General features: G+C 41.6%; 1 protein-coding gene across 12 annotated transcripts in view; it reads right to left on the bottom strand.

The window, feature by feature from the left end:
* The window catches only part of TBXAS1 (thromboxane A synthase 1), a 266,052-nt gene that overhangs the window by 101,326 nt on the left and 150,585 nt on the right, over positions 1–14,141 (bottom strand). For all 12 annotated transcript variants that reach the window (XM_080558646.1, XM_080558644.1, XM_080558643.1 and 9 more), the window contains one exon: positions 2,137–2,253. In XM_080558646.1, coding sequence (XP_080414772.1) covers positions 2,137–2,253 — 117 coding nt within the window. The remainder of the gene's footprint in view (positions 1–2,136; positions 2,254–14,141) is intronic.

The following is a 14,141-nucleotide window of genomic DNA, read 5'->3' on the forward strand; positions in this document are numbered from 1 at the left end:
AAACCCAGGTTCTTATGCAACAAATTCATAGCAAAAATAACTCATTTCTATTTCCTTTGGGTTAGAGAGGAAGAGTTTATTATAAACAGGATGACTTCTACATAATCGTGAATACTCTGTAGTATGGCCAATACTAGAACACAATATTTCCATTTCCATGCTGCAGAGGTTCTGACAGAGTACTAAATATGGGAGAGTTAAAAAGTGGGATCATAATTAATGAGCATTGATTTCCTTTGAGAAGTGTTGGTATGGCTTCTAAATTAAGCAACAGCAAGAGAAGCATATGAGCGAGAAGTTAAGTTGCATTAACTTCAAATCCCAGGACTATTCATCTATTTGGGTTGAAAGTGAAATGCAAGGCTGAGGTGTACATCCATTCAAAAGAGGTTCTTAAGCTAACACAAATCTACTGCCGGCAATTTACTGCCGAATTTACTCTGTGCAGGGACAGACGGTCTTCTGGTGAAGACATGAGACTGGAACGAAGTCGGGCCTTTTAGAGAGACCCTTCTCTCTCTTCTTGTTTTCCCACTTTCTATAGACTTGGGAGGAGAAAATTACCATTTCTGGGTAACATGGAGCCTCCACCCTTTATACAGAGTTTGGAAGAGGCAGCACAGGGAAAGCTGACCATCGAGCTAAAACTAAAGGTCGCAATTTCCACAGGTGAACTGGGTGCGAGGTGCTGGCTGGCCCGCCACTTTGCCTTCTACCTCCATCTCCTCCGGCCCTGCAGCTCTGCCACCAAGCAGCGCAAAGCAAGCAATGGGACTTCTCCCGCCTCAGTTTCACGAGTCAGACCCTGCAAACGTGCCTCTGCCAGGCCCCAAAGCAGGACGCACGGGGCCTCTGCCCGCTCACCCTCACCTCGCTCTGCCAGTGCCGGCAGAGGTTGCTCTGCGCAAATGGAGGGGAGCGCGGCTTTATCTTTTGTTAGTTCGACAGCAAAGAGCCGAAGCTGGGAGCCGCGCTTTGCCGATGACCTGCAGCAAGGCGGATTAATTTCAGCTCGGAAAATGCAGAACTCCCCTCTCCCGCCACACCATTAGCGACTAATCGCCTGAATATTTAAAAATCCTCGCGTCTATAAAACTCGGCGATGGAGCCGGTGACAGAGCAAATGTCGAGGCGCATAACCAATGGTATTGTCAGTTGTGATTAATCAGCATCTCCAGCAGGCTTGCGGCCAATTAGAATTTACCATAATAAGGAGGTGACAGCCGGCGTTGCTAAGCGACCGCTGTCTATAGAGCTGAAAGAGCCAGACGCATTTAGATGTTACTGTGGATTTCGACAGCGGCATGTCAAAACAACACAAGCGTCTGCCCAGTGGAAAATTTTACAGCCGAGGACTGGGCACTGGAGTGAGGCATGCTTCCCTTTCAGAATAAAATACATAAAGGAAGAGATGGTGGTTTGTTGGTTATTATTGTTTTTTTTCTCTTTCCCTTGAAAGGCGACTTTAAGCAGTCGATCATTTATCTGCATTTAATTAAGAGATATCGTGTCACTGGAATAGAACTTTGTTACTGGGTAATGGGTTCCCATGGTTAAGGAAATGCTGAGACACTTATAGGAAATTAGCAGCAGGTCAGCACGGAGACATTTATTTTCAGTCAGAGGTATTTATCTGGCAATGACATTCTGTTCCAGTGACTTATTTTATTATATGAAAGGATTAAAGAATAAAAGAAGGAGGGGGGAAGGAGATGGAGAAATGAAAATAGACTGACAGCAGTTCCTGTGTTAACATGAGAGCTGCTGACTCTGCAAATAATGAAAAGCTATGCTCCAGTTGGGAGCAATAACCTTTTCTGTACTTTAGCTTACTCCTAAAAGGGTTGGGGTAAGGCTCTTTTTTGACTTTGCTACACTTTTATGGACAAACTGGCTTATACAGAGAAAGACAGAGGATCATACCTTCAGATTAGCTATTCTGATTTACACCAGTCTGTGAGCTGAACCACATTCTACACATTCTCTACTGGACATGCTACTAAGATCTAAGTAAACTGGCAAAGAGTAGCAGATTTTTTAAGCTATCCTTAATATGGAGCTATATAAGTAGATGCTCGCACAAAAGAAAACCATTATGTCTTCTAAATCAGGAAAGCAACATTGCCTACAGCTTACCTCTTTCAGTTTGGTATCGCTGAAGGCTGGGGTCAGCACGCTCCGGACATATTTCCATCTGTCATCACGAAGACAAAGGATGCTGTCGAGCATTGGCTTGGAAATCAAGTTCGGCTTCTAAGTCAAAAGAAAACATGGTTCACTTTTAACACAAACACAAGTAGAGTTACTTGAGGCTCTGGAACTTGGTAAGACTGGCCATGAATGGCGTTGCGTCTCTGTCCCATAATGAGAGAGGTTCAAATAAGTCCTGAACGTCAAGCTAAACACGGATGAGGCTAGAGAAAATTTCCCTTTTGCTGCCTGCATTCCCTCTTGGGCTTGTAAAAGCCCTGGGTCAGTCCACCAGCTCCTTGCTCAGACTGTTCTGGTTCTGTCGTTTCTGACGCTCTCCTGTGATTTCCAGCTCTCCTTTGCTGAACCCTGGTTTCTTTTCTCCCTTTCTAAGGTGACTAGCAAGAGGGCTTGTCAACACTCCTTCTCTGTGTGACATGAGTGACAACGCACCGCACGCGGGTGTCGGTGGGGGACACGATTTCTGGTGACAGCTGGTATGTCAGACTGTTACATGCATTTTTGAAGTCTTCAGAAAATATGTTGATTAGAAAGCAAGTTCCAGTCCTTACTCTGTCTGTAAGGAACACGCTCACGGAGTTTTGCCCAGCTAAGATGTGCTGGCCTGGGACTCTTACAGCTTCAGCACTTGGTCAAACATATTAGTAGTTTAAAGCACTGTCCCATGAGGCCCTGTACCAAGATGACTGCTATGATTTACTAAATTTTAAGAAATTCCTTTCTGTAGAATAGTGATATTCACCAAGGATTAAAAGGATTTTTTGAGAGAGAGAGAGGAAGCATGTCAGAAAACAACTCAATTACATCTAGAAGAAGCCTCAAGAAATGCCCCTCCCCACAGCAAAGTGTACTACAACCTATATTATTGCCAGAGGATATTTTCCTAATTGTTCTTGAAGGCATTCAAAGATGGAGATTCAATAAACTCGCCAGGCAAACTATTCCAGTGCTGGACTACTCTTAACATGGCAGCACCAGCTCTCTTGCTGGAACTTATGGTCTTTAGCGTTAGTGTTAACACAGACAGAGAAAATGGGTTATTCTCTCCCTTTCTTCAGCAGCCCATATTGAAGATTATAACAATCACTAACCACGTTGCTGCTATTTACCTCCAATAACACCACTTCACTCAACTTACATACTTATCTTACATACTTATCAGTCATGCTTTTTGGGACCATTTGTTCAGTCTCATTTCTCTCCTTTGCATACTCTTGTATGCAATTTACATCTTTCTCAAGGTATAGTGTACTGCGACTTGACATGCTACTCCAGCCAAGGAAGGATTTTTTTTTCTTATGTCCTGCAGTATATATTCCTCTCTATTCACCCCAGAATGCTACATACCACAGCATAACATTGTTGACTCATATCCTGGCTTGTGGTTTACTGTAACTCAGGCTTTTTTCCTGAATAACTGCTCCCTAGGAAGTTATTCCCCAAGCTGTATCTATGAAGTTTGTTACTCCTAAGAGTGGTATATAGAACATGTCCCTGTTGAAATGTGACTGTTCATTTTATGATTACTTCTCCGACTGATTATGTCTACTTCGAATTGTAGCCCTTCCTTTCATATTGCCTTTTATCCTTCCCAGCTTAGTGCCCTCTATACATTGTTATCACACTCAATGCCACCGCCACCTAAACCATTAACAAAAGTACTGAACAGCACTTGCAAAGCAGCCACCTCTGGGAGCCCCCTGGCTAATACCTCCATTCTGACAGTGGATCGTCCCTAAACACTTTCCAAGTCTTATTCAATCAGTATTTCATGTATTGTACAACCATTTCCTCTAGACAAACCGTCCTAAAATTGGTGGGTGGGGATAAGAGATGTACACCGCAATGTAGATATCAGGCTGTAAAGAAACACTTGTGCATGTGAGATCTGGCACCCAGACACCTGCCCACCTACCCAGGGTAGTGGTAGCAGTACAGTCCCCCTACATTAACAGCAGTAGCAAAGTCCCTATATTTTCCTAGGAAAGACCCAAGCAAACAGAAAAAATATATGTTGACTTTCCCAACGTCATCCATTGATCCATTTCACCCTCTAATGCTTTCCTCAGTCTTCCCTTTATTACAAATGTACATAAAGAACTAGTTTTTACCACCTGTTACTCATCTGGATACCTACGTTTCATTTTCTTCCTTGAGACTTTTGATTTTATTGTCCCTATATGCTCTTCTTTTATCCTTATTCCTGGAAATCTGACCTACTTCCCACTTTGTAAAAAGAAAACTTCTCTTTATAGGCAATGAAATGATCATGATTTAGCTGCACTGGTCTTCTACTGCACATCCTTAACTTTCCTCCATATTGGAACAGTTTGCATTTAATATCTTTTCTTTAAGAAGCTGCCAGCTTTCCTTAACACCTTTTTCCTCCACACTTGCCAGGAATCTTGCTACACTGCATAAGCTTTTAAAGTGCATAAGTTCATTATGCATTGTAAGCAGGCTAATGGATAGTTTTAAATACTCAGCAACACCACCCAGTGTAGTAAACTAATGTCACCGAGCTGACATTACAGACCAGCTTTGAGCAAGGATGAGCTGTTTGCAAGTAGAAGAGTATGCAACAGGAAATTAAGCTGAAGGAAGACATTAAGTCAAGTACTCTCATCAGATGACTACTGTAAGATAAAATATGGGTGCATTTTTAATGTACACATAGACCATCCTATTTCATGCAAAAAATAGGGAAAATTTGGGACAAGCTGTCAAAGCTGAAGTGGTTTGGACTGTTTTCTCTGAGTATTCTCTTTAAGCAAATTATCTGTCTTCTAACCTGTCAGTTGGTATCTGTTTTAAGGATCAGAGGTGCAGCTAGAGAGGCCATCACTCACTAGAGTTCTGTCACATTTGTTACAGATACTCAAAGGAATTGTAGGGTCAGAAGAGAGAGCCTCCAGATTACAGAAAGGAACATTATCCTTGAAGAAAGCACTGTATGCAAGCCTCTGCCCCACACTTTTTACATAATGTTAGAGAAGCCCTTTACACTAAATTTTGGATCAGCAGGTCACTAAATAAGTATTCCTCATTTCTTTAGTTTCAATCCCAGAAGCCCAGATTACAGAGCCCCTGAGCACTTACTGATGCCACTGAAATCAACAACAGAGAATATGACTTGATCACACAAAATACATTGGTCCAAGAAATTAGGTCATCACAGTGGGCCCCTCAAATTAGCAAACATTCTTGGACATATACTTCAACCACCAGCCTTCTCTCCTGATTTATTAAGTAGAGATATCACATCACCTCTTCTGAACTGCCACTGTTATATTAGCATTTTTGAAGCACTCAGAAACTACAGTGAAAGAACAGAATAACATTTCCCACAAGGAAATGACTGATTTGTCTTGCAAGCAAAGTTTGAATAGTGCACAGAAAAAATAAAAAATAAACGAAGGAAAAAATTATAGGGCAACACTTGGAAAAGTATTTTGCATCTACTTCTAAATTGAAGGCTGCCCAATCTGTACACTCTATAAGACAAATCTCCTTTGAAAGACAAGGCTCCACTTAGATAATAACAGATGGGATATAAATCTGACTGCATTTGACTTGAAGGCAAAACCCCTTCCTAAAACCAAACACTTACCCTAAAAAATGCTCCTAATTGCATAAAGACTGTATATAGTGCATTCACAGAAAGGGGCCCTGTTACTGAATGGAAAGCCTGTTAAGTATAATGCTTTAACTATGACACTAACCATAGCATTGCCTTTTTAGTACTCTACTTTATGTCAGCAATGCTCACAGCATATTTTTGGTATGTATAACATTATACGTATTTAAGCACTGCAAGGAAAGAGAGACAATTTTGGACTTACATTGTTTTACTCTATCTCTTTAAACTGGAAACACAAAAAGATGTTTGTGTTTATTAGAATAGCATCAGTGTGACTGACAGTGTATAGCAGACTTCATTTACCAGTTTTTCTTATCATTTCTGCAAACACTTTCCTTCTAATTGCATAACCTATGTTGCAGGTTCATATAGCAGAAATGGAAATGAATTTGGTATGAGAATCAGCCTGAAGTATCTTAGCGAAAGATGGAGAGTCACCTTGCTGCGAATGGACAAAGTACAAGCTGTTTCAGAGAATTCTTGATCCTACAAAAATCATTAAAATAAATTACCATGGAAGGCAGCTGAAAGATTTTCAGGGGTGGGATTAGGGTTTTTAGGCAAGGAAGGAGGTTGCTTTTAAGTCAAATGCAATCAGATTCATATTCCACCTGGCATTATCTAAATACCCAACAACAGCTCTGTCCTTCCTTCTCCTGTGTAATCAGCCATTTCTGACTGTGGTACAGTAATGCTGCATGAAAACTACTGGCAGCATGGTAATCCGCTGCAGCATACCTCCACAGTGCTACTGAATTCCCACAGTCACAGACACGTCATGAGAAATAACAAAGAAAATTGGAGAGGTTTCCTTCTAAACAGATTCTTGAAAGACCAGTGCTTTTAAAACGGAAAGCAAATGTTTGCAGATGAGCAGCATCTTTGCAACTGATGCAAGAATTCCCTTCCCATTAAACTGTTCCTTAGGCTGACCCTTCAGACCCACTTATCGGCTTGTTCGTCCCCAAGTCAATTTGGCTTGCTGTGTATTACTAAATAATTCAAGCCAGCAACTACTCTCTGGCTCCGAGGGCAAGTGGTACAGCACGCCTCCTGTCCCCAAGGTTAAATCACTTTCCCAAAGAGAATGGCCATATCCAAACTGCTTATTGGGAGTAGCACATGTTAATCTCCTGAACTGTGCCCAGACTGTGCCTGGGAAAGGACTCATCAATACAATAAAAAACCACGCTAAGAACTGCGTCAGTATGGATGTCTGTAGGACCTACTCATGCACTAATATCTTGACATGGTTATTTTTGTTTTTGTTTTTTTTTTCAGGATTATAACTTAAGCCTTGTGTGTGTGATTCAAAAGTCATTTTCTCCTTTTCTGAGTTTGTCACTCAAAGGCCAGTCTGAATCACTGGCAGCCAGCAACGACTGCCTGAAGCAGCAGGAAGGGTAGCAGCACCATGATGATCCCTCAGAAACCTTCTCAGCTTTCTTCCTTTGGTAGAAAAATAAGGAATGAAGGTTTGCAACCAGCAGAAGAAGGTTAATGCAGCCATGCACTCTTAAAATATCCTGAAGAGGTGAAGCTTCAAAAGGACCTAAAGGCCATCTCTGAAGATCCTTAAGAACCTACTAGCTCCAAAGCCTAATATATAAACCATTCACCTCTGTAGAAACAGCTGCTCATCTACTCCATGGGCTTTGACAACACGGCACAAAATTAAAGTCTGCAAAATGGGATCTCAGAAACTTTATCTTAACTTTGCCTTAACCATAATTTAGTGTTCCCAGGTTAAAAACTAACCAAAAATGATTCACTTCTGCTGGAATCAAACCTCAGCACTGAAATCCAGGTAAGATTCAGACAATGAACTAAGCTGTAGAGCACCCAAAATCCCAAATCCAGCACTAATTCTGGCAATAGTCTCATCTAGCAAACACCATTTGCCTTGATGTAAGTATTCAGCTTTTTCCTGGCCCTGTAAATGGAATCGCATACTATTCTGAAAATCTAGCCCTGGTAACAACCCTAAAGCTCATGCTGACAAGAGCCATTTTCTCCTCGCACCTCCAGCCTTTGTTCATAGGCATTGCAGTGTCCAGAGATAAATCCAGCTGTAGAGCCCCCCCAGCCCCTCTTTCTCCTTCTTTGGGACAATTCCGAGGTGCGTTCCCAATGCAAGGTCTAATCCTCAGACGCGCCATGCAGTATCTGTCATAGCTCTAAGAATGACGGGGTTGGGCTTTCTCTCCCTGTGTGAGCTACAGAAGACCCCAAAAGGAACAAGCAGGCAGCAGGGCTGCCATACCAGTGGGTTGGTTTGTTCATCTTTTTATTTTCAAGGAGGGTTGCTGTCCTTCTCTTGCTAAAAGCACGCTTGTGATCAGGTAATGCCATCCTGTCTAAGAAATTGCATTTTCAAACTGAATTTAACAAGATAACAGAGAGAAGGCTTGTACCATGAAGACAAGGCTCTATCCTCACCCCTCAGAAATGAATTATTTGTAAAATCTTTTCATAAGATTACTTCTTCAGCCCTGCCTGCACTTGATTGACAGGTCACCACCACCAGTTCAACCAGCAGGTGGAACCAGTAAGCCCATGAACTACTCAGACAGTGTTTCATCCAGGCAGTGGCAGTGGCATGACACTTAAGGAACAACACAGCATCTCCTCTTAAAAAAAATAAATAAATCATCATCATAACTAAAAAGATGTATAAGAAACACAACAAAAATAAATATCTAAGAGTTGCATTATGAAAATGGGATTGCAGAGGATGCCTCCATACATTAGCTTAAAAAATTCCCCTCTGGTAAACTGATATTCCTTTAAACTTGCTTGGAGATTTGTAAGAGGAAAAGTCCTGCTCAGCTCTCTCTGCATTCCTGACACTGAAAAATATATCATGTAGTGACTGCTGGTTGCACCAGGAGGAGAGCACTGTGTTACATGCTATTAAAAAAAAAAAAAAAAAGCAGAGTCGGTTTATGTCATATACTCTATCTAGTTCATTACCACTTCCATCTATGAGGTTCCTGCTTACACGGACATAATAGACATGCATCACTTTTCACAAGTCATTACATTTTCTCATAGCTGGAGAAGGACTCAACTCCCCTCCCAAAGGTCACAATGTTCATAGAGGGCAAAGGCCTGGCACTGCCCACCAAGAACCGTGCCCCTGTGCAGGAGACAATCAAGTCCCTCCCACCCCTCTGCTCTGTCTGCAGGCGTCTTTCCACCCGTATCACACCAGCAGTGGTTGCTACACACAGGTGTAGTGTCTCCCCAAGTAGACTCACTCTTCATTTGCCTTTCCTGAACTCTCTACATAAGTCCTCAGAAGCCACACACCCCACGCTGTGGCATGTGCGTGACTGAACTCAGTCCCTTCTTGCCCATTACAGTTGGGCACACACACACTTACACATAAATTTTCCCCAAAGCCCTCCCAGACCATCATTGTCTCTACTGAAAGTCTATTGCACTATTTCCCCCCTTATTAAAGTCCATTTAAAACTAACCTGAGTTTAGTATCTCTGATTTAGGAGGTCACTTCATGATGGAAGAAGAAAAAAATCTCACCAAACTAACTCCAGAAAGTTTGTATTGCTTTGTACTTTCATAAAAGTGTCTGGTACACTTTTTAAGCTTAATTTGAAACCAACATGCTTGCAGAGAAGGGAAGGAAATATCCACGTATTATGTATTTATTAGGCTTTTAGGTTCTCCTTGGTCATTAAATGACTTCAAAAGAGTGTTACAAGGTAGAATTGGTTGCAGTGATTGCAGCAATTGTCTTCCACTCTACTGTACAGATTAGACTATACAAAAAAGCATCTCTGAGCCCGTTCCTTTGTTGTCAAGTTAGGATTTTCAACAACTGACTAATGGCTACTGTTCATCATTACTCATTGGAAAAATGGCACAGCCAAGACCAGCTTACAAGTAAATACTGGCATTTTTCCTTTCTGTGGCAAGCTGCCTGGAAACATCTGTTCTTGTCTTTGCAAACATTCTCTTAAGTCATGGTTTTGTCAATAGAAACCAAAGCGAGTCATTGCTGTGAGGCAAATATAACCATTCGTAAATGCTAAAATAAACACATATGGCCTCCTGCAGTCTGACCTAGACTGGTGCAAGACACACATCATTCCATATGTTGATGTAAACAAGACCAAAATTAAGTCCACACCTTCATCAGTTTGCATATGGGGATCAGTTTGGATATTTGGGGTCAAAACAGTCAAAAAAGTATTTACTGTTAATTAATTAGGAGTTTTGATATTATAAACAAATTCAGGTTGTACTAGAGAACCTGTGTTCTATACTCAGTTTCTGCTGTGCTGAGAAACATTTTTTAAGCATAGCATTTAAATCTTTAAATCTACTTTCCAGGTGACGTAACTGGACTATTTAGTGTTGGATAAAGTCATAAGATTATTAAAAGCCTCTCTGTTTATGCAGAATTTTCCTAGAGGAAAGATTGAGGACCAAAAGTTTCCTTTTACAGATTGTAAGGTGAATTGGGAGAAAAATAGCTCCCAATAACTTTTGCAGCAGATATATTCCCATGTTTTCAGTCATTAGTGTACAGAGAAATTGCAGGTGATGCCCATAGGAAGTCAAGCTAGATCTCTGTTACATAGAAACATCATGTTCTATAATCTGCTCATTCAGGGACATCTTTCTATAATCTGCTTATTGAAGGACATCTCTGCAGCACCCCTGGAGATTCTGGAGAATACTAAGACAGATTTTAAGTACTACCCAGCCTCCCATTACTTGTCCTCTAGGCTGCTGACCCCTGTCAAGAGCCTTAGATCTGCAGTTAGATACCTCAGAACTGCATTCACCAAAGCTGAGCACAGAGTTGTCCAAGCTGCCATGACAGCAATGAAGAAGAGTCCTACACTTCCATAGGGCCTTGCCACCTCCCTTCTGATTGACATCATAGCACAGTGGGGTCCAGAAGAGAGGCCACTACAGCTGCGATCAGGGGTTACTGCCTTTCTTTGACCTGAAAAGTGAAGGAAGTCATGATGGTGACTCTCTTACACATCATCACTGAGGGAACTCAACTCACACAGGAGAAAAAGTTTTAATTCCTGCTTGTGGATAGAGATGGGAAGAAAGGTAAAGAAATAAGAATAATGAAGAAGGAATGAACCATCACAGCAGGAGTACAGGTGAGGGGAAGGTGTGGGGAGGGGTACTACTCCTAAACCCTCCTGTCCTTTCCAGGGAATACTTAGGAGTGAACTGAGACTGGAGTTAGAGCATTCATTCCCCTTGTGAAAAGGGCTTCAGTCCCAGTTCCTCTCCAAGGTCTGTTTATATAAAAACTATCGTGAGATAAAGGTACGTGAGTCATTTTTTGCAGTGGTATCTGAAACCTTGGCCTCTGATCAGCAATATTTTGTAGCAGTATCTGAAACCTTGGCCTCCCTGATTCAGATGACTGCCCTATGAAGTTGAGGACATGTGCTGACTTCTCCACCAGAAATGCCAAGGACTGCACAGAAAATGGAATTGCTTCCACACAGTGCTACAAGTGCATCTTCCCCAAGAATCACCTATAGATTGCTAGGCAGGGCACTTCCCAGGGAGATGAGGTGAGTGCCTTGGCACAATTTCCAGCACAGAAAAGCATGAAAGCCTTTTCCTTGCACTCTGGGCATCTCTTCTTGTACAAAAGGAGAGGTGTTGTTGCCTTCTCTTGCAACTCAAAGGAATTTGTTTGCTGCTATTTTTTTTCAGAGCCTGAAACACCAGGCAGTTTCGAAGCATACCTGTGAGGTCCAGCATCATATTCATAGGTCTCCTAGGCTGGACACAAAACAAGTCTCAAAACTGCTAAGCAGTTTAGTACCAACCAAGCTGAGAAGAAGAATTGCAGGTGTCTAAGAAACCTCAGTGATGAAGTTGCCAGCCCCAAGGGACTCAAGGCACTTCCAAGCATTAGGTATGGCCCAGCGAGTGTTTTAGGGATCTATATCTTCAGTGTAAGCTCCCTGAATCGGACTTAAATGCTTAAGAATTTCTGATTGCTGACAGAACCAAGCTAGCCAGGTGAAGGGGAGCCTTTCCAGTGGCTTACTTTAAAAATATTACTTGTAGGCAAAACTTTTCTTCAGAGCACAGTACATAAAAAAATGACATTTTACTCATTTTGTATTTTTTGACAATTTTAGTTTGAATTCTTTCAAACAAAATTTTTAATAAAAGCAAATTATAAACTGGCCAGTCTAGCTTAAAATCTTAGAGCACCGAGAAACAATAAAACATGTGAGTAAGCAGTAGATTATGTTGTGTTACATTTCCTATAAGACAACATCCTGATATACAAAATACACTTCAGTCTCATTTACTTATTTTGAAAGAGAATATCTTCAGATCGAAAAGCTCCAATTCAGGCAAAACAAATGCAGAAAATTATTCTATTTTTATTCCCCAATGCCAAAATGAAAATTCAAAAACAATGTCAAATAAAGGAAATAAAAGGTTGCATGTGAAGACTCTTCAAGACTTTCAAAAATGAAAATTGGTTCAAGATGCTATTTGAAACAAACTACTGGAAGAAAAGGGCTAGTAGAAGTTAAAAATGTGGATGTAACCTACAGCTCCACAAGTCCAAAAGCCACTGACAGTCAAAGTTAGGGGGCTATGCTAAAGGAAATACCACTCAACACTTGCTATGTTCTTGTGTTCTTTCTCTGAGCGTCTGCTGCTAGTCAGAGACAGAACACTCCCTGGCCAAATATGATTCTTTTTATCTTAGATTTCCTTTGAAAAGTTGTTCAGAAAGAAAACTCCAGGTCAGCTGTAATGGCAGCACAACAAGCTGTCAACAAATCGCATTTGCAATATCCGCTTAGCTGAAGAATTTGAATTCCCTGCCTGCCACTTCACAATTGTTTCTAATTACATTAAGTGAATATTTACACATCAGGGGAAAAAACAAACTTCGTATATTAAGATCTCCACATCTATCTGTCAAAACACTAATGCATTTTCCTGATAGTAGTAGCTGCTTTAGTTCCTCGTTTATTTGTCCCTCAAGAAGAGCTGAGCTATAAAACTTTGTAAGTAGTTGCACAGCACACTTTCAGGATTTTATCTTCCCAGATTTCACATTTGTTATTATTTCTTAGGATTTTTTTCAATTGATTGAAACCGAACTCATTAAAGCATGTCATAGCACGCTTGTATGAAATAGCATTTTTTTTTATTTGACACTCACATTAATTTGAAGACATCGACAATTAAGTGTTTGTCACAAGATAATTTCAACAAATAAAGTCCTATTGTGTACAGACAATAACACAGGACCTACAGACTTATCATGAGTTGCCTGGAGCTCACAATTTCACTAGAACAGCCTCACTTCACAACCAACCTGTAACCAGGCCTTCATATCTTCATATCTTCATAACTTCATATCACTCGTGTTTGATTTCTTCAAGGAGAGGAGTTAAAACGCTCCTCTGAGTATCGGCAAGTACCTCGTTCAAAATAAACAGTATCAGCTACTTTCACGTTCTTAAGCATATTAGGCTTGTGATAGCAAGCAGTGTGGATTATGAAGCATAAAGCACGTCACCGTATCTTGTAATCTGAAGAGTTCTAGGACAAGATAAAATTAAGCAAACAAACAGCCAAACAATAAAACAAAACAAATAAACAAAACGGATTGGAGACCCCATCCCGGAGGTCACTGATCCCTTTCCTGCAAACCAAGACACCTCCTGGTGATGCTGTGCGTGGAGGGCCTGTTCCAGCACCGCATTGCGTCAGTTTTACTGTATTCCCTCCATGACATGAACCTAGAGAGGTCAGTTGGATGCTGAACTCTCCTTTTCCTATGTTGTCCTGACTGCCATTTACTTGCCCCCAAAGCCAGCGCTAGCATTTCAGACTTGGACAGGCTGGAAGCTCAGCAAATGCACACCAGGACAGAAAAGTGTCTGCAATTCAGATTCCCTTTTATCAAGTGCCCAGAGAAGGAACAAGTGCCAGCCCTCAGAGGGAAACACCTGCAACCTTTCGCTGAGTATTAACCTCAGAATAGCTGGGCACATTTATAAAGGCAGGTGACTTGCACAGAGCTTGCCACAGCCCTGCCTGCTGAGAGCACCACGGTTCTTCCTCCAGGAAGGAGAAAAAAGGCCTCTTTCTCCAGAAGCCCACACATCAGTGATGTTGCCAGGCTGCGCACACTGCGTGCTCCACGCCTGACCGCACGCCCCAACTCTTCTGCCATTTATCAGCCCCTGCACGTCCAAGCACGGCTTTACTGGGGTGCAGGAGAAGGGGAAGGAAAGGGGCTGTA

The sequence above is a fragment of the Anser brachyrhynchus genome (genome assembly GCF_964034855.1).
Source record: "Anser brachyrhynchus genome assembly, chromosome: 1".
NCBI lineage: Eukaryota > Metazoa > Chordata > Aves > Anseriformes > Anatidae > Anser > Anser brachyrhynchus.